At 36.9% G+C, this 25,193-nt stretch overlaps 1 protein-coding gene and 1 long non-coding RNA gene across 3 annotated transcripts in view; one reads left to right on the top strand and one right to left on the bottom strand.

Moving 5' to 3' along the window:
* The window catches only part of PIP4P2 (phosphatidylinositol-4,5-bisphosphate 4-phosphatase 2), a 75,114-nt gene that overhangs the window by 41,664 nt on the left and 8,257 nt on the right, over positions 1-25,193 (bottom strand). Inside the window, exon 3 of one of the 2 annotated variants that reach the window (XM_035277613.3) lies at positions 3,861-3,922. In XM_035277613.3, the coding sequence (XP_035133504.1) occupies positions 3,861-3,922 (62 nt within the window). Of the gene's footprint in view, positions 1-1,931; positions 2,155-3,860; positions 3,923-25,193 lie in introns of those variants that run through there. The other variant, XM_002759059.7, reaches the window with a different exon arrangement.
* Positions 2,003-23,365, top strand: LOC144579720 (uncharacterized). Its single transcript, XR_013527907.1, has 4 exons — positions 2,003-2,157; positions 2,766-2,795; positions 9,494-9,706; positions 23,166-23,365. It is a non-coding gene; the product is annotated as an uncharacterized LOC144579720 (long non-coding RNA).

Below are 25,193 nucleotides of genomic sequence, written 5' to 3'. Positions count from 1 at the left end.
TATTACACTGCATATTTGTTATTTATGAAGAAAAATATTCTGTCAGAAATGAAAATAAAATGCCTTTACCTCTCATTGATGCTTCTTGGTAAGTGTATGTCATATGAAATTAAGAGTTTCTCTAATTATCTAACCTGTCTTATTCACCAATTAAGAAAAAATATATTCTACCATAAGGCAAAAGAAGTTTTTTGCTAAATCATTGAATTTCTCTGGTTGTTAAAAGTTTTCTAGAATGACACTACTTTTTCTCAGTGGCTGAAGTGGAACTTATCCTTGTGAAGTTTGAGGAATCTTATTAGGTTAAACAAATATATGGCAAACAATAAAGATGTCTACAAGCAGGTCCCTGAGTGTAACAAAATTTAAAAAAAATAATTTATCCACTAGTTGAGGACACAAAAATGGTTTATAGGACAATTACTTAAATTGAAACTTTGTCTCCAAATAAACTTTCAAATATTTTGCCATAAAAGGCTGATGTGATAAAGTTGAAACATTCATTACTGAGTGTTAAGTCTATTGTATACAATACAATTTAGATAACAGTAAAATATTCATATCAAATTGGCCTATTAAAGGAAATTCTCTTACCTGGTATCCTCTGATACAAGTTTAATGCTGACCAACAAACATGACTTGTAGGTTTTCTGCAGGCAAGTCTCTGTACCATATTTCTCAAACCATGGATCACACTGAATTATTTACAGCTAAACATCTTTTTCCTTTGTTTTGCTTATTAATAAGTGTGGATTAAGATCTAGATAATTGATTTTGAAGTTGTAAAATGTTAAATAGAAATTTTAATTACTAAGCAAGTTTAGCCTGCTCTACATCAGCTCTAATTCCAGACTTGAACTTAAAAAGTTGTGTTACAAGAAACATGACCTACTTATATTTACAAAATCATTAACTTTTGCTTCCGTGCGTTTATAAACTTTGCTCATACTCAGCCAAAAAAAAGGGAGATGCACTTAAGGAACATTTGCAAGTGCCATCTTGACCAATCTTTTCACTAACCTAAGTGGTTTTCTTTAAGTCTTGCCTTCCATTTTCTTGTAACTCCTGACTCCACCTTTTTTTTTTTACTATAGTAATCAACTAAAAGGCTAAGAACAACGATCGATTTTAAAATAAGTCGAATAGTTTGATAGATTCCATATTTCTCCCAATCCCATTGCCATCTCATCTTTTTTTATTCTTGAGAAAAAAAATACAAATATATGTAGTATTAATGTGAGTTACTTTTTACATGTTAATTTCAATCTCACCCAGATATGTATAAAAAAATATCCTATCATCCCTATCAGAAGTAAGGTCTTTCCTTCTCATTCACAGTTAAATCTAACACATACTCCTTAAAAGTAGGAGTAAAAGGGAAGGGCAGGAATTTCAGACATATTAGGAATATTGATTAACTGTATTAGTTTTGGATATGGCAATTCACTGAGTGAACAGAGCACTGTGGGTGAATGGTAGCAGATGCATACTGTTCAAGCTAAAGCCCTTCAAGGACAGATGCCAAGGTGAGCAATACTCCTGGTTTCTCAGCAACGGAAAAGGATTTGTGAATGATTGTGAAAGATTTGCACCACCTCCTAGCTTCACTTAGGTTCTGCTCTGAAAACAGCTAAGCACAGCTTGGGAGATTCATGTCACATCCCGTAGCCCTGGGTAAGAAGTGGTGAAATACAAACACTCACATACCCCACCACCACCACCACTACCACCACCATCACCACCATCACCATCACCACCAGAAAAGCCCTGCGGAGAAGCTATCGGGCAGGCGGGCTCTGCTTGGGAAGGCACAGTCAGCATCCTTCCTCAGCCCAAGCCAGAGGCTATCCTCCATCTCCAAGCTAGAGCTTTCAGGTCTTTATCCTTCTGGGCATTTCCTTGCAAAGTAGAGGGATCTACGCTGGCCTTACCTCTGGGGCTGCTTTCTTGCAAGTACGGTGGGGCGGTGGGAGTGATATTTCCGGAGTGGGATGCTGACAGCAGAGGCGAGCGTTCGTCCACCCCATCAGCAGCCATTACTGCGGCAGCTGCGTGGCCTGGGGAGGCTGAGCCGGGGTTGCGGCCTCGGCAGAGTGGTATCTAGTGCTGCTGCCGCTGCTGCTGCCGCCTCCGGGAGGGCCCAGGATGTGTCACAAGGCAAGAGGCTGGGGGGGGGGGGGGCCGGGAGTGGGGAGGAGAGGGGAGTGTGGGACTGGGAGGCGGGGGAAGGGAAGTGCGCTGGGAGGCTTGGCTGGGGGAGGGGAGGGGAGGGAGAAAGAAAGAAAGGGCTGAGTGGAAGAAAGGGGAGTGGAGGAGAGGGAGCCGAGCTAGCCAGAGAAAGGGGGAACCAATTAGGACCACCTGGGAAACAAGAGGAAAGGAAGATGCTGACTAACTGAAAGAGGGTCGAGAGTAAATGGGATGGAGGGGGCAAGTCCTTTTCTCTAGAAAAAACGGGTTAAAAAGCAGCCTGAAAGGGGCTAGCGACAAAGAAAGACCTGTGACTTGATTACAGGAAAACTGAAGCAAAAGCAGATTATCAAGTTTATCTCTCGTAGGGAGGAGGAGGGGCTGACTCTTTGCTGTCAAACTTTGCAGCAGTTATATAAAGAAAGCGTCTACCTGGGGTTATCAATTCCTTCTCAAGGAGTTCTTTCTTATAGGAAATCAGTTTTCAACACCTGTTATCTAAGAGAAAGTCGATCTTTACGGAAGTGGCTGTCGGCATTCCCTGTTTTTCCTGATTTTTTTTTTTTTTTTAACAGGAATGTTGGCCTGATCGGTTTGGAACTCTGGTAACAGTACCTTTTTGGAACCGTGCTGTGTGTTGGCTTTTATATAAGAGTTTCATTTTACAAAATAGGTTGCCATCTTAGTTTTGGTTTCTTAGTCTATTGTCCCTGATACATATACAATAAGTAGGTTTATGAATAACGTCAAACAACTAAAAACAAATTTCTTGAGATAAAAGTTTTAAAATAGCTTTTTACTTGTAAAACAGAATTCAACCAAACAAACAAAAAACCCTAAGCACTGACAATAATTCTTTGCTTGGTCAAACAATTAAGGTTTCTGAATCTTCTGCTGGGCCCATCTGCACTTCCTTATAAAATCCAGTTTTAGCAAATAACCCTTCTAACTTAATTTAGCAAGAAGCCCCATTCTCAATATTGATATCTAATCAGGTTCCTCATCCTCCACCATCCCCCACATGAGGCCTGAACACCCTGTTCTGACTTCAGCAAGAATCCTGTTTCCTTGGTTTAGTCAGAATCCCCCTTATCCCTCATGTTTCCTTGGTAATTTTCCATCCACTGCCCTTGTCCTGCATGCTATAAATTCCCGCTTGTCCATGTTGTATTCAGAGTTGAACCTAATCTCTTCAACTTGGCAAGACCCTGCTGCCATGATCCCTATACCTGTCACTATGGCCCTGAATACAGTCTTCCCTACCATGCTTTGACAAGAATCATTGAATAACATTTTTCGTTAAAAACACAGATCTTGCCACATTTTGTAAGTTTTTATTTTCTTTTCTTTGGTGGTTTGTCTTATTTTAAAGTAGTTTACAAGAATATGAAAACAAAGTTTTGAACATGCCCGAATAAAAATGCGATAGAAAAATAGTCATGATCTAGTATGGTAATTTTCCTGCAATAATTTTTGAGTCACTCAAAAGAAACATTTATTACTCATTTACTAAGTCTAAAAGATAACTAGGACATGATCTCAGTCCTCAAGATGCCTGAGTCAAAAACAAATGGAAAATGAGGCTAGCTGTAGATTTCAGTGAGCATGAGGAAAAGCACAGGTTAGACATATGAAACTACATCTCGAATTACATTAGAAAGGATTCTCACTCTGCTTTCTGAAGATACATTCTTTCTTCCAGAAAAATCCATTTAGGCACCAGCTGGAAATCCTAAGGGAAAATTAAATAATGATGTTTTCACTCAGACAGCATCTTTTGTGGGTCAGTAGCATCAGGATACAATGCCTTATAAGGATCCCCATATGATATAAGGGCATTTATAGGTCTCCAGGAACCTGGAAAGTACAGGATCAAGATGTAGCAATTCCTGCAAAAGTGCCTGTAATTAACAAAAATGAACAGCAGTGTTTTTATAGCTGTAGCCTGGAGACTATTGAGTTAAAAGAAATTATAAGAAAAATCAACAAAATCTTATGACCATGGCATTCTATCATGTTACCTGTCACACTTCATTGTGGCAACTCCAGCCCCGACTGACTTTCTGAGGTCAGAAACCTGTCTATCTTATTTACAACTAGATCTCCAGTATCTAGCACAATGCTTGGAACATTAGTAAGCACTCAATATTTGTCAAATAAACAATGGAGAGCATGAATAAATCTACACAGTCCCAGAATATTACTAAAACAAAATATTTTGCATAAAAAGATTAAGAACATTTCTTTGCTTTTTGATGAAGATGGCAGTTTTGCCATCTGACTGATCATTTTTTTAAATTCTATTATACCTTTACAACTATCTTCTTTTTTGCCCAAGTCATGATCAGTATAAAGGGATTTTTTTTCTTTAATTAATTGTATGATTTCTCTACTTCAGAACTCATTTGAGGCTCATGGCAGTTGTTCTTCTTACACTATAAAAGGTAGTAGATATACTGAGATATTTGCAGCAATCTCAACTTCTACAAAAAGCAAAAGGCTTTTATGAGATGAGTACCACTTCATTCTAGTTTAAAGATAATACTATGGTTTATGGTTTCTCAATAGTTGTTAAATAGTACTCATCAATCCAAGGTATTTTTATGATTATGATTATGATACTTTGCCATCTCTATGAGATGAGCTAAGGTGTCTATTGGAATAAAAATACTATATAAACAGAAAATATGTGAGATGTAATGCACTGAAGCTGCTGTTTGGTCATGTACTACTAAGTAACAAACTATATCAATACTCAGTGGCTTAAAACAACATGAGTTGTTATTTTCTATGATCCTGTAGTTGATTGGGTGGCAATTCTGTCAGACTTGCTGAACTTTCAGGCAGCAGCATTCAGCTGGCAGGTTTGTTGTGGGCTAGGCTCAGCTGGGACATTTGGGATCACTGGGAAATTCTCTTCATGTAATCTTCATTTCAGGCTTTTTCATATACCTCGTGGTCTCACAACAGTATTCTAAGATGATGATGGTGGAAGCTAAGGGATCCCTAAGATCTGTGCTCTGGTTCTTAAATATCACTTCTTATCACATTCTCCCACCATCAATAGCTTTCTCAGCCTGCTTCCTGCTCTCTCGGTGCGGCGTGGGGGTGGGGTGGGGTGGGGAACAAGCACCCAGAGGCCTCTTCATAATCAAAGGAAATCACAAGGCTGGTGGAGGAATAAATTCCATCACTTCAAGGGAAGTGTTAGCAATGTCACATTGCAAAGGGATGTGGAACACAGGAAGGCATGATCCATTGGATATTAGTCTGCCCACTGGTCACTGTGGTTTGCATTTCCCTGGAGGCAAACTACACTTATCTACTCCCAACACCCCAAACTCTAATTTAGTCATTAAAGTCAACTTTATGCATCTTTCACCTAAATCTGATCCAGGTTCTGTCAAACTTCCTGGGGGATGATTCTACAGGTTTAGCTCCTTGGGTACAGCATCTGTTGATGCAGAGACCTGTGAACTAAAAGGACAAAGCATGTGCCTTTCTTCTCTCCCAGCCATCCCAACCCCCAACATTTAACAGAGTAACAGGAACAGGATAACAACTAACAGAAGAAGAGGAGGGTGTATTCTGAATAGAAGGTACATAGAATACATGGGATGACAGAATTCTGAAATCCAGTTGGACACATGTCACAAGTTGTTTTGACCCCAGAGGCAGGGAATGCTTCTTTATTAGGGCACAGTCTTCTGTTGCTACTCCTTTTCCTCATCTATTCCTATCCTTAGCTCTTGGCCTTTCCTGCTGAGTCTGGTCTTTTTCATAAGAAATGGCTCCTGTTTGCAGCTGCACAGCTTTCTCAGCCTGCCTCTCCACAAAGTCAGTTGGGAGCCCAGAGACCTCTTTTCATTTTGAACTGCCTCTGTCCCTTTTAATCCAAATTGACACAACTTCCTTAGAAATGTGTGGAGTTTTCCTGTGAATTTGAATGGGGTTTACTTCATGCTCGCAAAGCCACAAACATGAATTTTTTTTTTTGAGACAGGTATTTCTCTATGTTCAGGCCACATTTGAGGGCCTTCAAATTCTTAGAAGCTCGTTTGTCTATTTAAGGAAGTCTCCAAGTCACTGCTTGAGTCTCTCAGTGTCTATTTAAGGAAGTCTCCAAGTCACTGCTTGAGTCTCTCAGAGGTCTTCAGGATGGGTTTTACAGCCATATCCATGATTTGAACTTTCTTCTGAGGCCATTTCTTACATTGAGAATCTTTTGCTAGATGAAAGACTGTCTTGAGCTCTCTATATTTCCTCTAAATTCAATTGCAAACTGAAAGTTCCTACTTAGTTCATCTCTGTGGTTGGCAAAATAATGCCTCCCCAAAGATGTCCATGCTCTAATCCCCAGAACCAGTGAATATTTTACCTTACTTAGCAAAAGGGATGTTGCAGATATGATTACAGGGTGCAGAACTTCAGAAGGGAAGATTATCCTGGATGATCCATGTGAGTCAAACCTAATTATGAGTCTTTAAAAGCTGAGAACCTTTCTCAGCTGTAGTCAGAGATATACACAGGAGAGATTTAAAGTGAGAAAAGGACTTAACCTACCATTGCTGTCTTTGAGGATGGAGGAAGGAATCAAAGAGTATGGGTGTCCTCGAGAAGATGGGAAAGACTTTTAGCTGACAGCAGCAAGGACATATGAATGTTAGTCCTAAACCACGAAGAACTGGATTCTGCTAACAACCCAAATGAGCAAAGAAATAGATCTTCCCCTAGAACTTCTGGAAAGGGACATAGCCCTGATGACACCTTGATTTTAGTCTTTAAGCCATGATAAACTTCTGACTTACAGAACTATGAAATAATAAATTTGTATTAAGCTGCTAAATTTGTGGTAATTTTTATGGCATCAACAAAAAATGCAAACTTTCTCTTACAATAACTTATTTTACACAGCTCAAAGAAGCTAGTTGTCGCTTTTAATATTCCATATAGAAATTAGTGAAATTCAACAAGTTCATTAAGCACGTTTTCTATTTTCCAAGTAACTGTTTTCTAGTCTCCAATAGCAATTTCCTCCCTACTCTTCTAATTTCACTGTCTCCTCTCCACCCATTTCTGTATTGTTCTGTGCTTGGCCCTGAAGACAATGCCATATACTTGACATTTTGTTAGAGCAGTATCAATTTGCTACATTTATCTATAGTTTTGTACTTTCAGTGCTAACTTCTATTGGATTTATCTGTTGCTTTGTACTTTTAGTACCATGTTCTACTTTATTTATCTATTGCTTTGTAAGAATCCACCATCCTGAAACTTAGTGGATTGTCAATGTACTGTATTATTTTTGATAATCATTATGGCTAACTAGGTAGTTTTCTGCCAAGTCTCACCTGCACCCACTTAGGCCAATGCATTCAGCTGGTGGATCAGCTGGGGACTGAGCTCAGTCTAGAAATCTGGTTGGCTGAACCTCTCTTTCCAAATGCAATTTCATCCTATGTTTCTTTATTGCATGATGGTCTCAGGACAGGGTTCTTGGAGGCCAAAGACAGTGGCTGCAAGGCCTCATAAGTCCAAGGTTTTAGAACACACATAACTGCATTTGCCACATTCTAATGGTCAGAAAAAGTCACATGGACAGCATATATTGAAGCAGGCAGGGGGATAAATTCAGTCTCTTGATGGAAGGTGTGGCTATGTCACTTACAAAGGGACACGGATACAGAAAGGTGTGATTCATTGGGGACCTTATACAGTGATCTATCCCAACTATGAGCATGTCATTTAAGGAAAACAGAAAATAATGGAGGAGAGAGGTCTCCATGGAATGCCATGCTTTCAGAAATAAATTTAATATGAAATTCTAAAGTCAATATGAGAAGTATATTTTCCAGCAGACACAGTAATAATCCTGAGAGAATAAGGCCATCATATTCAGGAATTTAAAAGGGCACAACATTTTGCAGAAATAATGGAAAGTTGAAGGCTTAACTGCAGTCACAGAAGAGTCCAGGGAGACAGACAAAGGGCTAGAGCCACTCAACAGCCCAGAGCAGCAGTAGAGGAGCCTGGTGAAGGCTAAGGTACAGGTGTGGAATAGAACTAGAAGACATCCTGTTTTCCTGTATTATTTGCAGACACTTCAGGGAAAAGAAGACCACATGGTTTCCTCTCAGCTGAGCAGTTCTTCAGAAAGAGCCATCATGGGCATTCTGTTGGTGCTATTGCAAAAAATCTTCAAAGTTCAAACGTTTGGGTTTTGTGGTCCAGAGTTCCAGTCTTAAAAAGTTCTTGCCAATCCTTTAAATCCCCATTCAAATGCCAGGTTGAAATTATGTTTTCCTCTACTATATTTGCATGACTTTTTTTTTAACCATGATAACATTATTTTAAAATAGTTTTTATTCTGTTTGACATATACACATAGGCAAAGACTACTTATTTCTTTGTAGCATCTATCGTAGCACCACATACATACCTGGTGCTCAGTAAAGGTGTTTTTTTTTTTTTCCAATTAATTAGTTCTAGGTTGTCTCTATTGTCTCAGTTTCATCAGCGAAATTGAGGTAGCTGTCCTGCATCTCACAGGATGCTAATAAGAGTAAAATAAGGTAAAAGCTCTAAGAGTGGAATGCAAAAGAGTGAATGCAAAGTTCAACGGAGGACATGTAACCTGAAGTTGTATGAAACTTGCCCTGTTATACAAAACATAGCTAGGGTCCAAAAATGAGGGTGGAGCCCCCATATACTAAATAAGCAGAACTTGCCCCTCACTAACCACAATTACCCAAATCCATATAAACAGGAGAATAGGAAAGAGGAGAATGGGAATTATTGGAGTCATGATTTTTGGCTTAGGAGGTACTGCTATGGCTTGCCCCTGCCCCTTCCCAAAAAGCCAAGTGAGACAGACTCTAAGGGAGTCACTGGCAGTCTGGGGGTATCTGCAAAAACGGAAAATCAGCACCTCATTTTCTAGTTGTACATCAGACTAGGTCATAGGCTAGTCAGTCTTCTAAAAGTCTATGTGAACAGGAGAAAAACAACTTGAGAATGATGGCAGGGCACACAGAGAGGCCTGTGGTGCAGCTCAGCTATCAATTCTGCTTTGATGAGAGCATATAAGTTTCTGGTAGGCAAAGTGAGCACCACAAAAAATACCTGCATTTATGCCATCATGCTGGCACCAACACAAAAAGCTAACTCGTGTGTGAAATAACCAGCAACAAAAGTCCATGGAATAAATTAGAAGATGCAAGCGCCATGGAGGGTTAGATGAGGTGAAGCAGGATGGTGTGGATTGCGAAGGCTTTGAAAGGACTCATATTTGTATCTCCTCTAGAAATCCAGTATTTGAGTGTCTGCCATTGAGAGAGCATTGTCAATGGACAGTCATTATTGGCCCAACAATTAGTGTCAAACCCTGGAAAGAAGACTTCAGTAATGGTCCAATGAATCTTTCTGATTCCTCCTTGTGTCCGCTCACTGGAGAAGCTAGACTATCCAAGAGGGAAGAAGAAGCTGAGAAGCAGACGGAAACTATTTTGTCCCCAAGGTAGGTAATGGGAAAGAAATAAAAAGAAGACCATATCCTCCTTCCCTATGTTAGTTCTCTCAAGTCACAATACTAGAAGTTAGCCACAAAGAGAAAATCTTCAATTTGCATAGGAAAGTTGATTTTTAGACAAAGTGTTTCTGTTTCCGTTTTTGTTTTAGGCAGGGTCTCTGTCACCCAGGTTGGAGTGCAGTGGCATGATCTCAGCTCACTGCAACCTCCCCCACCCCATCCCTGGGTTCAAATTATCCTCATTCTTCAGGCTTCTAAATAGCTGGGACTACAGGCAGTGCACCACCACACCTGGATAATTATTTTTGTATTTTTACAATATAGAGATGGGGGTCTCACCATGTTGCCCAGGCTGGTCTGGAACTCCTAAGTGATCCACCTGCCTTAGGCTCCCAAATTGCTGGGATTACAGGTGTGAGCCACTTCGCCTGGCTGACAAAGTGGGTTTTTATTCTCTGAAATGGACTGGGAAATTATAGAATTTTCCCAAGATGTGATAATGTGGTAAGATATCTGCTACAGGAGGCAAGGGGAATTTAAAATGGCCTTGTTAGTGGCAGTATTTCAAGAAAACTATAAATATTTCTGATTTATCCTTCTATAAATTCAGCTTATTTAATAACCTACAGAAAGAGAGAAAGAAAGAGGGATGACTATTACCATGAATTCATGTTCCCCTTGATTTAAACATTTTTAACTGATAAATAAAAGTATTTGGTATTAAATCCTGGGGTTACAAGATGGGACAATATTGAGACAAACCATTCCTTCCTATAATGGGGATAAACACAATTGTAAGAAGAAGGTGGGAAGATTACCAACATATACTGAAAATCTGACCACTTATCACCACTGTAACAAATTATTTTGGTCAAAAATACTTTTTGATGTTTCCAGACCCTATACAGCTAGATTGGTGTGTAATTAAGCATTATCTTTATCTTTCTTTCTTTCTTTCTTTTTTTTTTTTGACATGGAGTCTTGCTCTGTCACCGGGCTTGAGTGCTGGAGTGCAGTGGCATGATCTTGGCTCACTGCAACTTCTGCCTCCCGGGTTCAATCAATTCTTCTGTCTCAGCCTCCTCAGTAGCTAGGACTATAGATGCACGCCACCATGCCCGGCTAATTTTTGTATTTTTAGTAGAGACGGGGTTCACCATGTTGGCCAGGATGATCTCCATCTCTTGACCTTGTGACCAGCCTGCCTCGGACTCCCAAAGTGCTGGGATTCCAGGCGTGTACCACCACGCCCAGCCTAATTAAGCATTATCATTGCTGCCTTGAAGGATCAAGTTTCTCTGAAAAATATCTGGGTGTGTGTGTTCCTTAGGGTTAAAACAGTTTCTAAAAAGTAATCTTGTTCTTCATTAAACATTTATTTAACTTTTTGAACACTGCATTTTTCCTTCTAATAAAATTTGGCTTTGATGTATTATTCTTATCACTTAATTGCTTTGCTAGTGTTTCCAAATTAATGATCTCATCTAGACTAGTATTCCAAAAGGTTATTAGTTTAACTCAGTATATTCTCAGGATCTTTGAATAAATCTTAAGAAGAAAAGCCTAGGAAAAACAATATTAGTTAGGGTGATGCAAAATAGGTTTAGTGACTCTTTGCTTTTTTAATAAACAGAGTAAACATACCAGAGACTGAATTGTGCACCTCTCCGCTCACAATTCACACGTTAAAGCCTAATCTCCAATGTGACTATATTTGGAGATGGGACATTTAGGAGGTAATTAAGGTTAATGAGGTCATAAGAATGTGGCCCTAATCTGGTAGACTGAATGTTCTTATAAGAAGAGACGCTAGAAGCTTGTTCACTCACTTACTGTCTCCACAAGCATGCAACATGGAAAGGCTACCAGCAAGTTGGGAAGAAAAGTCTCACCAGAAACCAAAACCCGCTGGACATAGATCTTGGGCTCCATACTGTAAGAAAATTAACTTCTGTTCTTTAAACTATGCAGTCTGTGGCATTATGTTACCGCAGCTGAAGCTGACCAATGATCAATACAACCTGCAAAAAATAAGATAACTTAAAAAAATCCATTTAGCCCTTGGACACACACACTTCACAGAGAAATGTATTTGAGAACCATAGAATCAATTGATACATGTAAAAGTAATTTTAGGATGAGAAACTTCCCTTTCCTATGGTTTCAGAAACCAGTTGGGTAAGAAAAATGACTGTTACCTATTTGGAAATTGGTATTTCCAGTACTTCCTCCAGTGAGATACAGAATCACATTCTTATTTTATGTTTTTGATTCCATCTTGTCTGACTGTATGGCATTTAAGTGCATCATCCCAATTTATTTAACCAGTCTGCTATTTTTCAGTGTTTCAGAATTTTTATAATATTTCACTATTCATTTGGCAAATGTTTCCCCAGCACTATTTTAAGGGATACAAAATTCCTGACATCATAACACAGGAAGATGAGCAAAATTCAATTTAACAAGGATGTATATCAGATGGAAATAAGTATTATGGAAGGAAATAGGAAAGGTGAGTGGAGGGAGCACATTGCTTTTTATGTGGAGGGAATAGGATCAGCTTCACTGACACTGAAGCAGAAATGTGGATGGTGAACAGCAAAGCCCTGAAAAGGAAGCATGTTTGGTTCATGTAGGAACAGCAGCAAAGACTGTGTAGCCTAAGGAAAGGGAGCAAGGAGAGAAGGGGTAGAAAGTAAGAGATTAGATCAGAGAAGATTGGCGTGGACTTTGATGGGGTAGATCACATGGGGCAAGCTGGGCTTTTCCTCTGAGATGAGAAAACTATAGAGCTCCTAAGGGCTTTTGAAGAGTGACCTTATTTGACATAGGTTTTAAAAGGATTACGGTGACTACTATGTGAAAATTGGATTATAGGTAACAAAGGAGTGGAGGTGGAAAGAGGGATCAGATTCTGGACATACTGTGAAGCTAGATCTAACATGATTTGCTCATCAGTTGATGTAGAATATGAAAGACAGAAATCAAGGAGGACTTCAATCTTTGAATAGGTTTCTGATTATTTATTCCTGATATTTTTTTAATTGGAAGCCTAGATCAAAGAGTATGCATATTTAAAAGTCTTTCAGGTATATATTTTCAAATTGTCCTCTGAAACCTGAAAAAAACATTTTTACCTATTTTTTTGAGACAGTGTCTGAGACTATTTCTCAGCAGAATAGGAAAATAACATGGTATTATTTTTGTTTTTAGTATTGACTGTTTAATAGGGAGATATGTTTTTGTGTCTTAGTTTTAATCCTTAATGATTCTGAATATTTAATATTTTTATTGGTCAATGGTATTGGTCATTTTTTTACACTAGGGAGTTCATCATTTTATCATTAAATATTTTTAATTATAATTCTTTTTAAAATTTTACTTATTTATAAAATCCATTCTCTTTTCCTCCTGGAAACTCAGATAAACTACATTTTTCAGCCATTCTTGCATTTAGAGGTAGTCATATGTCCAAATTTTGGCTAGTTTAAGGTCAGTGGAAGTGATGTAGACTACTTGTAGACCATGTAGGCTATGAACACCTCCTTTGTATGATCCTCCATACTCTTTTCTACTCAAAGCTAAGTGGAAAGAAAAATCCCTCAAGGAGCCCATGGGAGTCACGTGTTGAAAATGGCACAAGAAGGGAGGATCTTGGCAAACGAAATCACTACTGGTAGGAGAGTTACCCACCAAAAACGCTGGTTTTGAAGTGTTGTAAGAAATATACTTTATTGTGTTAAGCCACTGAGATTTCAGGGTTTATCAATTATAGCAGCAGGTGCATTTCTTAACTATTAAAGAAATATATTGAAACAATTATAAGAATTTCTTTATCTTCATAAATTAAATATATGGACCTTTTGCTGTATGGAGAAATTTTAAATGTTCTTCTTTGACTGGACACTGATCTACATTTCCTTGTACTGAGAGACTGACCCACTCCTCTAACTTCCTTCTTTGAGCTAACAATTCCAAGAACAGAACGTAATGGAGTCAAACAGGTCAAATCACTCTCGCTCTCACTCTCATGGTCTCGCTCACACAAAACCATTGCAATACTTGCCTGAGCCAAGCCAACAAACTGACAACATTGTATATTTGTCATAGAAAGCCCTTTGTTTCCTATTTTCTAGAAAATACTCTGGATATTCTCCCTGTTGCAACAGCCTGCATAAAGTGCCCAATACCTGCAGTCTCAGACAATTTTGAAAGTTATAAACTGTAATAAATAAGGCAAATAGTGTTTCCTAATTTATAGTTTCTCTTTCAGTTTTTTCTGTGTTTAAAACATTCTTACTATCTACATGCTGCCTCTGTATATAATATTTCTTTATATTCTCTGTGGTTTACAGCCCATGAAATCTCAAACTGTCTTCTTTTGCTGATAGAATTCCTGTCCTCATTCTTTCTTGTTTCATGTTAAGCCCAGAATACATGATACTCTTAAATTAAATGACATCTAGATGTGTGCCATTTTACTCATTGTTCTTTCACCTTTAGTGAAAGAGTGCGTGGAGTGTTGTGTCACATTTGGTTCCTCCCACACTTAGTGAACATTCATGCTGAAGTCTGCTGTCCCTTTTTGGTCATCTGATACTTGATACGCCTCATGTCACTCAGTCTTTCTGAGGGAAACTGTCTTGTTTGCCTGGACAACTTGTCACCAGCCTGACTTGTCACATATTCTCACTGATCTTACCAATCACCCTAGCCACATTAGTCAACACTGACTAGTCAGACTAGCTAAAGTGATCCCACTCAGTTGTCTGCATAATGGGAGGGAATTTTAATTTACCAATTATATATATATATATAATACCATTAGGAAGATGTAGTGGTTCCCTATTGCTACTATAACAAATTACCCACAAACTTAGTGGTGTAAAACACTGCAAATTTGTCTTATAGTTCTGAAGGTCAGAAGTCCAAAATGGTTAACCTTGGTCACTGGGTTAAAATCAAGCTGTCAGCAATGCTGCATTCCTTTGTGGGAGATCTAGGAGGGAATCCATTTTCTTACTTTTTCTGGTTTCAAGAGACCACTAGCATTCCTTACCTCCTGGCCGACTCCCTCCTCCATCTTCAAAGCCAACAATGGAGCATCTGCAAATCTCTAACTTTGACTCTCTTGTTTTCTCATTTCACTTCTAAGGCCCTTTGGGATTATTTATACAGAAAATACAAGAAAACTTTTTATCTCAATATCTTTAACTTAATCACATCTGCAAACTCCCTTTTGCTACATACTATGATTTGAATGTGTCCCCCAAAGTTCATATGCTGAAACTTAATCACTGATATGATGGTATTTCAGAGGTGATTCAGTCATGAAGGCAAAGTCTTCATGAGGATAAGGGCCCTTATAAAAGAGTTAGAGGGAGTGGGTTTATCCCTTTGTTTTGCTCTTCTGTTCCATCTGCCACATGAGAGCACAACATCTATTCCCTTCAGAGGACGCTGCAACAGGATGCCATCTTGCAAGAAGAGTATGGCACTCATTGGTCACCAATTCGGTTGGCACCTTGATCTTGGAGTTTACAGCATCCAAAACTGTGAGAAGTAAATTTGTTTGTAAATAATGCAGTCACAGGTATTTTGTTATAGCAGCACAAGTGAACTAAGACACTATGAAAGGTAGCATATTCACAGGTTCCAGGATTTAGTATGTGGACAACTTTGGTAGACCTTTATTCTACTTACCACAGAAGGATTTCTCCATAACACAAAGGCAAGCCCCTTCCATGGTTTTTGTATGACTCTTACATTCAGTCTAGCCATGAACCATTCTGTGCATACATTTTCTCAGATAAAAATCTTAACTCTTCTTAATTTTTTTTCTTAATTAACATGAGTTGGTTAATATAAAGCTTTAAAAAAATCCAGAAGAAAGTAAAATATAGGGCAGGCATGAGGGCTCGTGCCTGTAATTCCAGCACTTTGGGAGGCTAAGGTGGGTGGACCACTTGAAGCCAGAGGTTAAGACCAGCCCACGCAATATAGAAGACCCTTCTTTACAAAAAACTTAAAATCAAGCCAAATGAAATGGCTCATGCCAGCAATCTTGGGAGGCCGGGGTGGGCAGATCACTTGAGGTCAGGAGTTTGAGACCAGCCTGGCAAACATGGTGACACCCTGTTGCTACCAAAAAAATACAAAAATTAGCCAGGTGTGGTGGCAGGCACCTGTAATCCCAGCTACTTAGGAAGCTGAGTGAACCCGGGAGGCGGAAGTTGCAGTGAATCGAGATTGTGCCACTGCACTCTAGTCTGGGTGCTAGAGTGAAACTCTCTCTCTCTCTCTCTCTCTCTCTCTCAAAAAAAAAAGAAAAATTAGCTGGGTGTAGTGGCAGACACCTGTGCTCCCAGCCTCTTGGGAGGCTGAGGTGGGAGACTCACTTGAGGCCAGGAGTTTGAGTTTATATTGAGCTATGATCATGTCACTGCACTGCTGGCTGGTGACAGAGCAAGAGCAAGAACCTGTATAAAAATAATGATGATGAAAGTAAAATATATAAAAACAAAAGTGAGAACTTTATTTCACAAAATATATCCCCTAGATAGAAATACAAATAACTTCAACTCAGTAATAATGAGCAATAACTTTTAGTTGGGCTGAGACAAGAAAGTTGAACTTATATGTGGCTTACTTTCTGTTTCTTATAATTGAAAATATCTCTTAAAGAGAATACTACAAATTTCCATTTAAAAACTGATTGAAATACAATATCTAAGCTCTAAACAAATATTTCTAACATTTTGTTTTCTCCTATTTCTAATTAACCAGATAATCTGAAACATAAATCAATACAGAATCAGTCAGAAAAATAATATAAAATTTTAAAATATTGGAAGTTTTTTTTATTATAATAATATTAGGGAGTTTCAAATTCAACCACTAGTTGTTGTTTGTTTTTTCTAGCAGCTATTCTTGTGCTGTTTTGATTGTTCCCAATAAATACTGTGGAAGAACAGAGCTCAGGCCCTTTGCACCCTCCTTAATGCACTGGCTCCCTGGTCCCACTATATGCATTTTTAATCTGTCTTTTTCTCATTTCTTTGTTGCCACCGAACTTGGGGTACCCATGGTTGCTATGTGGGGGCTGCTTCCCTACAGTTAACTTCTCAAGATTAGAAGTCATGCTTTATTCATCTTCGCATTCCCACACCTAACATAGTGCTTTGAGCAATCAATAAGTGATTTTTATGACTGAATCAAAGAGTTAGAGTCTTTTGAAAAGCTCTAAAAAGATGTCAATTAATTTACTGTTGCACTTTTCAAAACAAATGTAATGCATGTTGCTTGTGTATTCTTTTTATTACCATAAATTGAATAATTCTGCATACATTTTCCTGCATCTTGTTTTTACCTGATAATCTACTTTGGAGATCTTTCCATGTCAACATATAAATATTAATTACATTCTTTTTAGAATTGTACTTATTCCATTGTATGAATACACCTAATATGTCTTAAGGCTTGATTGTTCAGTCCTATCATGAGCACCAGGGAAAGGATGAGAGCTAGTGTGAAAGCTGGACTCAGAGAAGAGCTGACCTTCCATAGAGAAATACAAACCTATTGGATGACAAAAGTAAAATGTAAGGGATATAGGGGATGAGGTAAAAGATTACTGAGAAAGTGAGGAAGAAGAATATAATAAGATAATCATACCAGGGAGACAAAGACATGACTAGAAAGGCAGAGGAAGGGAGAACCAGAAATAAAATATCATATATATGCACATACAATTTATAAGGTAAAGGATGCTTTGTATATAAATTCTCACTTCATAGTAAACCTTTGCAATAAATAAGTAGGACAGATACTATTGAGCCATAAGATATCCCACCCTATATTTCTTATCTCATTAAACATCTCCACAGTTTTATATCTAATTATATCACAATTGAGACTGTTTTGCTAAAGGTATTCTAGGAAATAATAATTGGTTTGAAAGGGAAAGGTGGGGTATCAAAACTAAGCAAGAATAAACAGATTGTATTTAAGTATAGGGCAGGCTGTAACAGGGGTTGGTTAGCACTGTCCAAATGGTCAGGAAAAACTGTAGTGTGTTCTGGATCAAATCCATACCCAAGGGCACCTAATCTAGCTGTGGAGGTACAGTGGCAAGGTTATCTAGGAAGAACTGAAATTCAAATCAGAAGAGCACTGAGCTAACTAATGAGGAATTAGAAGCCAATAATTAGAGGCCCAGTTCTAACCCCTGTGGAGAAAGGGTTAGCATGGGCTCTGCAGATTATTGGGTATTAGTGAAGTAGGTTTAAATTAGTGAAGTAGGTTTAAATTCAAGGAAGTAGGGTATTAGTGAAGTAGGTTTAAATTCAAGGAAGAGCAGCAGCATTATCAGCAGAAATCAGAGCTGGGGGTGGGTTTGGCAGACACCCAGGCATATGTAAACTGGGAAAATATGGAGGAAAGCTTGGCTTAGAGGACACAGGTTGATAAGCTCAGAATTCCTAAGCAGAGGTCAGATGATATCCTGACCATGGCTCTGGTGGATACATTTTTTTGTTTTGTTTCTAAAAAATTCTATTTCTGTCTTAATTATTTTTTACACGCATTTACAGTTTTGCCCTGGGCAGATGGGAGAGATGCAAAGCTGAGCCATTTGGGAAAGCCAAGGATAATCATATCTCATTTATATCTCAATTGAAAAAGTTTCTGACAATACATTGGGTTATCTTTGATAATAACACTAGCTAACACATTCTAATGAAGCCTTACTACATTTTGTGAATCATCCCAATTTATCCTCAAAGCAATCCTTGAAACAGACACTACTACTATATACATTTTACTGAGATAGACACTGAAACACTCATTATATTACTAGCCGTAAGTATTGGAATTGGAATCCCAACCCAAAATATCTGGTCCCAAATCCTTTCTTCTAAAATATTACTGCCTCTCATATAGATATTGCTTCTGTTGAAAAGTATGAAACCATATACAGATGGTGATAGCTATGACAATCCTTTAATTATTTCTAGTCATTGTCTGCAACAATCTATCTTGTTCAATTTTATTAGGATGCTGTGCTCTGGAATCTGAAAATTAGGCTGTTCACTTCTATTATTTTCTCAGTTCTACACTATTTCTCCTTCTCCTCACCCTCCCACCAAGAATATTTGTAGCTGGTCATTTATCTAAGCTGCCTCCCATCTCTTTGTTCTATTCTCTCAAAGACATGTTATTTGAATCATTTATTCCAGTATCTCCATATGGGCCATTAACATAGTAAGATTCTTATCTTCACTGAAGACACAACTTTAAAAAATAACTCATAATTAAATTGGAGTAAATACAATACAATTAATATTTTTTCTTCTCTAGGGTTAATTATAGATATGTTGTATGTTGGTAGTAAAGAATTTTACTTTTGGTTTTAAAATTTGAAAATGAAATAGTCACTGTTCTAATAACTTCCTGCACGACTAAAATAGTTGTCAAGGGTAAACTTTAAAATTTTAGTTATTGCTGCCTTAAAATAACCTTTTAACTTGATAGGAATGTTTCACATTTTCTTCCTTTATTAAGGTCTCTGATCAAATAACTGTAAATTTTCTGATGCAGTTTTTCTAGGCAAAACTATCTTTTAAAAATTTTTTAGGAATATAGAATTTCTGTCAGAAACTGGTCTTTGGAAAACTACTTTGATCAGCCCACTAATGGTGGGTGAAGCTTTCTGGGACTGATATTAGAAGGTGGGGAAACAGAAGTTGGAAAACTATTCTTCATGAGTAAAGGAAAAACATATTTTTTTTCCCTCTGACAAAGAGATAAGAATGAGAAAGAAACAGCAATCAAAAATAAAAGAAAAAAATGAGCTAGAAAGGCCAGTAATTTTGTGTGAACCAACAGGAACAAGATTGAAAATAGAATAGAAAAACATCCCTTTCATTATCCACAAGGCAAAAAGTACACAAAAATTAACATAATAAACATACTAGCTAAGACTCTTCCTAACAAAATATTCAAACTATAAAAGAGCATTTTAAAAAGCCAGAACAACTGCATAGATGAGGAAATACGTTTAAGGATGGCAAGAAGTTGGAAGAAGTTGGGGTTCTGATGAGGGTATGGCCATAAAGAGACAGTACAAGGGAGTTTCTTTAAGGTGATGAAACAGTTCTGTGCCCTGATTTTGGGGTGATTACACAAATCTATACATGCAGTAAAATTTATAGAGCACACAAAAAGAATGGTTGTAAAACTGGCGAAATCCAAATAGTCTATAGCTAATGATATTGGGGCAATTTCGTGTGTGTGTGTATGCGTGTGTTTTAATTTTCAATTCAGGGGGTACATGTCCAGGTCTGTTAGATGCATATACTGTGTAATGCTGACATTTGGGCTTCTAGTGAACCCATCACTCCAATAGTGAACGTTGTACTTTTTTTATCCTTTGCCCACTTCTTTCCCTTTTTGGAGTACCCCAGGTCAATTGTTTCCATCTTTACGTCCAAGTGTACCTATTATTTAGATCAAATTTGTAAGTGAGAACATGGGTATTTGATTTTCTGTTTCTGTGTTAATTCACTAAGGATAATGGCCTTCAGCTGCATCCATGTTATTGCATGAGACATAATTTTATTCATTTTTATGGCAGCATAGCTGATTGAAGGTTATAAAGAAATTCTGTATTTTTTTGACAACTTCTAAGTGAACCTAAAATAAATCAAAATATAAAGTTTTCTAAAAATGCCACATGCTAAATGACTCATGCATCAATGAAGAAATCAAAAGAGAAATTGGAAAGTACTTTGAATTGAAAGAAAATGAAAACATATCAAATTTGTGGAATGCTCTAAAGCAATCCTCGAAGAAAAAATTATCCCATGAAACTGTCTATATTATAAAGAAAAATTTCAAGTCAACAGCCTCAGTTTCCACTTTAAAAAACTAGAAATGATAGAGCAAATAAAACCTTAAGTTAGCAAAGAAAAGGAAATAATAAATCTAAGAGAACTGATGCATTCAGAGGGAGCATGGCTTTGACACCTTAACTTCAAACTTTAACCTTCAGAATTACAAAATAATTTCTATTGTTTTAAACTGCCCAGATTTTGAAACTTTGTTACTGCAGTCTAAGGAAACTAATACAGCTGGTAAGGATCAAGCTGCTGCTGTTTCTGTTATATTATTTATAATAAGTGGATTTATTAACAGTGGTCACATTTGGGGACTGGAGTTAAATTCACATATGTATTTTATTTAAAAATAATGTTATTTTAAGAATAAATATTTAAGTAAATTATATCTGGTACAATCATTTCATGTAGTATTTTAAGGATAACTTAAATAATAAAAAAGTAAAGTAACTTCTATATAAGGATAAAACAGTGTGTCTGAAGAATAAGTAAATAAAAGCAGTACTAACCAATCAAATGAGTATAACTAAAACTTTAACAGTTAAAAATTATATAATCTTGTCACTGTTTATTTTCTATTTGATAATTTATAACTTGTGCTTAAAAAGCAAATTAAATATTGTAATTTGTAGCTTGTGTTTAGAAAATAAATTTTTCTTTAAAAAAAAGCTAAGAAAGTAAAGGTGGAAATCTTCGATGTGTTTTTGTTTTCCATTTCCCAGTGCTTTCCATTCTTAATTCTACTTACCATGTTACTCAAAACAGGCATCACTAATTACCTAATTTCACTATAATCAAAATGCTAGAAAGAAATAAAATACCTTAATGACATGTCTTAACGCTTCCAAACCTTGATAGTGTAAACCAAGACGCATCTGAGACAGGTCTCAATTTAGATTTTTTATTTTGTCGCGGTTAAGGATGTGCCCGGAGAAAGAAACACAAATCCACAGGAACAATCTATGGTTCACACATTTTTAGAAAGATGATTTTCAGGGCTTCAGTACTTAAAGGGGGAAAGCAGAGTAGAGGGGAAGAGAATGGGTATGGTCACATTACTAACTCCACATGTTGCAAGAGAAAAGGAGTAGGTTGGGGGATAGTCAATTATGTATTCTTCTCACTGTCAATAAAATGGCATGTTACATAATGTGAACATAGAGTATATAACTATGGAGATACCTGATCTTTTATCTGTAGCTATTAGCTTAGGAACAAAAGCAAGGCAATTTCTTGCACAATTCAACGTTCACCTTAATTTTTTCCTGTTGACATAGTGAATTGTGGTCCCAAGATTTTATTTTATTTTTCCACAATAGGAGAATCGTATATGACAATTAAAAAAAATTTTCTCTTACTATGATAAATGTGTGCTTTAAATTGTTTTTTTAACACAATGAATCAAGGGTGTTACATCAATTTCTATATAAACAATAACTGTCTTACCAAAAAAAGTATATTAGCCAGCATATTGTCCTTACCACTGTAACTGGTTGGGGCAGAAAGTAAGTAATTTTGCCACAACAAATGATGGTGTTGATTTTCAACAGCAATTCCTTATGTATTTCTTATTTGCCCTTGCTCCTCCTTGTGTAGTAAATTCTGTGTTATGATTCATTCTACCTCATGACTTACAGATTTCCAAATTCTCAGATTCCTCCATAATTATATTTCCTTTTTCCCTTTTGCTCTATATTTATTTTCTAGTAGATACTAACTGCTTTAGCAGCTGCAAAACAATGAAGTGTCTGTAATTGCAAACCCTGGTGCACTAGCAGGGATCTTTTAAAATTGGAATGGACTGTAGGGAAAACCCTACATATGGAAAGGTGACACTAAATTTATTTTCTAAAGAAAGCAAATGAACAAACAAATCCCACTAAGAGCATTTTCATTTGGCCCAAAGTACACCCAACACAAGATAGGTTATCAGGGTTGTTTATTTTTTTAAATATATTGTCCATCATCAAACTTTTAAAAGTGATCAGTTAATATTCCTTTCTCTGTCCTAGAAAAGATGGAATGACAGGTTGGACGAGAAACCTACCACCCCAATATATAATTTTTCTTACTCTTTGTGAAGTTCTTCATTTAAATAAATTCCTGAAATTTTACGAGATTAAAATACATCAGTAACAATCAATTTTTTTTAATACAAAGATTCTAGAAAAGCCTAAGGTATATTATTAGCTATGGTCATTCATTCTGTCTTGAAGAATTTTAATAAATGACTTTTTTCAGCCCCAGACTGGGATATTCAGAACCGTCTTTCCCTTCTTTCCTCTCTTCCTTCCTTCTTTTTCTCTTGTTCATTGTTTAATTCTTCCCCCCTTTTTGAGGGAATGGAGTAGAAAGATAGACATATACAACTGTGAGGTCTGGAATCTACTTCACATAAGGACAAGGAGAAACTGGGTGAAAAGAGAGTAATATACATGCTTTATTTGCCTGCAACTTGTGGGAAAGAGCATTGGAAGGCAGGACAGGGACTTGGAAGGGGAAGTGAGAGGACACTGAAGATAAATCCCACCTCTTCTATTTTTTTTTTCTAGGGTGCATACTGATGTACTGACAAGCAACTATCATCTTTAGTAGACTCTGAGATGATTATCTGCTTTTATTTGTCATGATTTTACTTTCCATGGGGTATCAAGATGAGGAACCTACCTATATCTGCTTCAAATTATGCATCACACTGAATCTTTTGGTGGCAAAGGTAGTATGGAGGTGGCACATAGCATCTGTGGTACAGGTAGGAGATTGCTAATTTTTGTTCAAGATGATGTCAATAAGCAAAGAGCCAAGAATATGCTTTTCTCTTGGAGGTGCCTACTCCATTTACTTGGAAAGGCTGATTCCTCACAATTTATTAAGATCTCTGCCTACATGTTACATTCTCAGGTGGATCATCCCTGAACAGATTCCCACCCCTATCCTGTATACCTCATTATTCTGTTACAGTACTCTATTGCTTTCCTATATAGTACTTAATATAGTGTGTGCTTGTCTACTTTTTTGTTTACTTACATATTGACTAATACATTTATTTACTTGTTTGTTACAAGTAAATAATGTCTTTATAAGAGGAATATACCTTTTAGCTCTCCAGCATTTGGCCAGTGTTTATCACAGTACCTGGAACTTAGCAGTTCCTCACTAAGGATCAGTGGAAAGAAGGAGTAATTTAAAATCTAAATTTAAAAAATCTAAACATGAGGCTGTAATTCTTATTGTAACTCTCAGAGATCCTAATTACTTGGTTGAAATTTTGATGAAGCAGAAAGAGACACAACATGTATTTCTGCCTCCAGATTAAGTAAATATTGTGTAAGAAGGAAAACTATTGCATTTATTACACTCAGTGTGCATATTTGATATCTCTTAATATTAAAACAGTTCCTCTCATATTTATAATACTCATGTTTATCTATTGCATATCTCTTATATTTGTAAAATGCAATATCTGTTACATTTATTACACTTAAAATGCATATTTTATATCTTTTAATATTAAATAGTTCCTGCCATCTCTTATATTTGTAATACTCCTCATGTTTATCTATTGCATATCTCTTGTATTTGTAAGATAGATAAACATGAGGAGTATTAGTTCTCATGTTTTATAAGAGGTAAAGGATGGAGGATAGAGTTTCTGCTATCTCTTATATTTGTAAAACTCCTCATGTTTATCTATACTTGAAATACCATAAAGTGTTTCAGAAATATGTAGCACAAGAGATCCAGTGAGATGCAAGACAAACCTGCCTCCTTCCTAAAACTGAAAAGATATTAGCAAACAGTGGCTTGGAGGTTATTCATAATGGCATCTTAAGTTGTATTTTTTAATACACATTTTTTGCATTCTTAGATACAAAGAATATTATTCACTTCCATAAAGAATTACGCTTTCTCCTATTTTTCTTAAAACCTATGTCTTTTTGGCTTGTGTTTTCTTACCTTTGGTAGAAACATGGATATAAAAACAGTTCACTTTTAACTTCACTATAAAAAATAACAACTGTGCAAATGCAGCCACTGCCATTTGGCCTTAGTGATGAGACAACAGAGAACAGCAGGACGTGGGAACCTGCAGACATGCCCCAAATAAGGGCCCTCTACCTCTGCTACTCTGTAATTCCAATGTTTGTCAGAGTTCATGTTTTCAAGAGAAGCTAAAAGTCTAAATTTCTTTTAACATAAAATTATCTAATTTTTAAAATGTTTGGGGGCTAAGAAAAAACCAATAAAACATATGTGGCAACATTGTAGTGACAGGTCAACCAATATGATATTAGACCAGATTTAGCCCTCAAGATGGCTGGTTTTCTCCATTCTATTTTCATTTTCAGCAGAGAGAAATTGACCACTAACACTTGGAAATATTTAAGGGGAATAGTGACTGTCATAATGACTGTCTTGCCAGTTTCTTTCATAGACCATAACAGGTACTTAAAAAATATTAGTTGGGTGGACTCACTGAATGCCTAAGTCATTCACATGTCATTTTTGTGGTTCAAGAATTAGAACAATTTAGCGTATGTGAAGAGAGAAAATTGAACAATAAAATCATTTACATATTT

Source organism: Callithrix jacchus, chromosome 16 (genome assembly GCF_049354715.1).
Source record: "Callithrix jacchus isolate 240 chromosome 16, calJac240_pri, whole genome shotgun sequence".
NCBI lineage: Eukaryota > Metazoa > Chordata > Mammalia > Primates > Cebidae > Callithrix > Callithrix jacchus.
The sequence above is the reverse complement of the archived record's forward strand: the minus strand, read 5'-3'. Positions and strand labels throughout refer to the sequence as shown.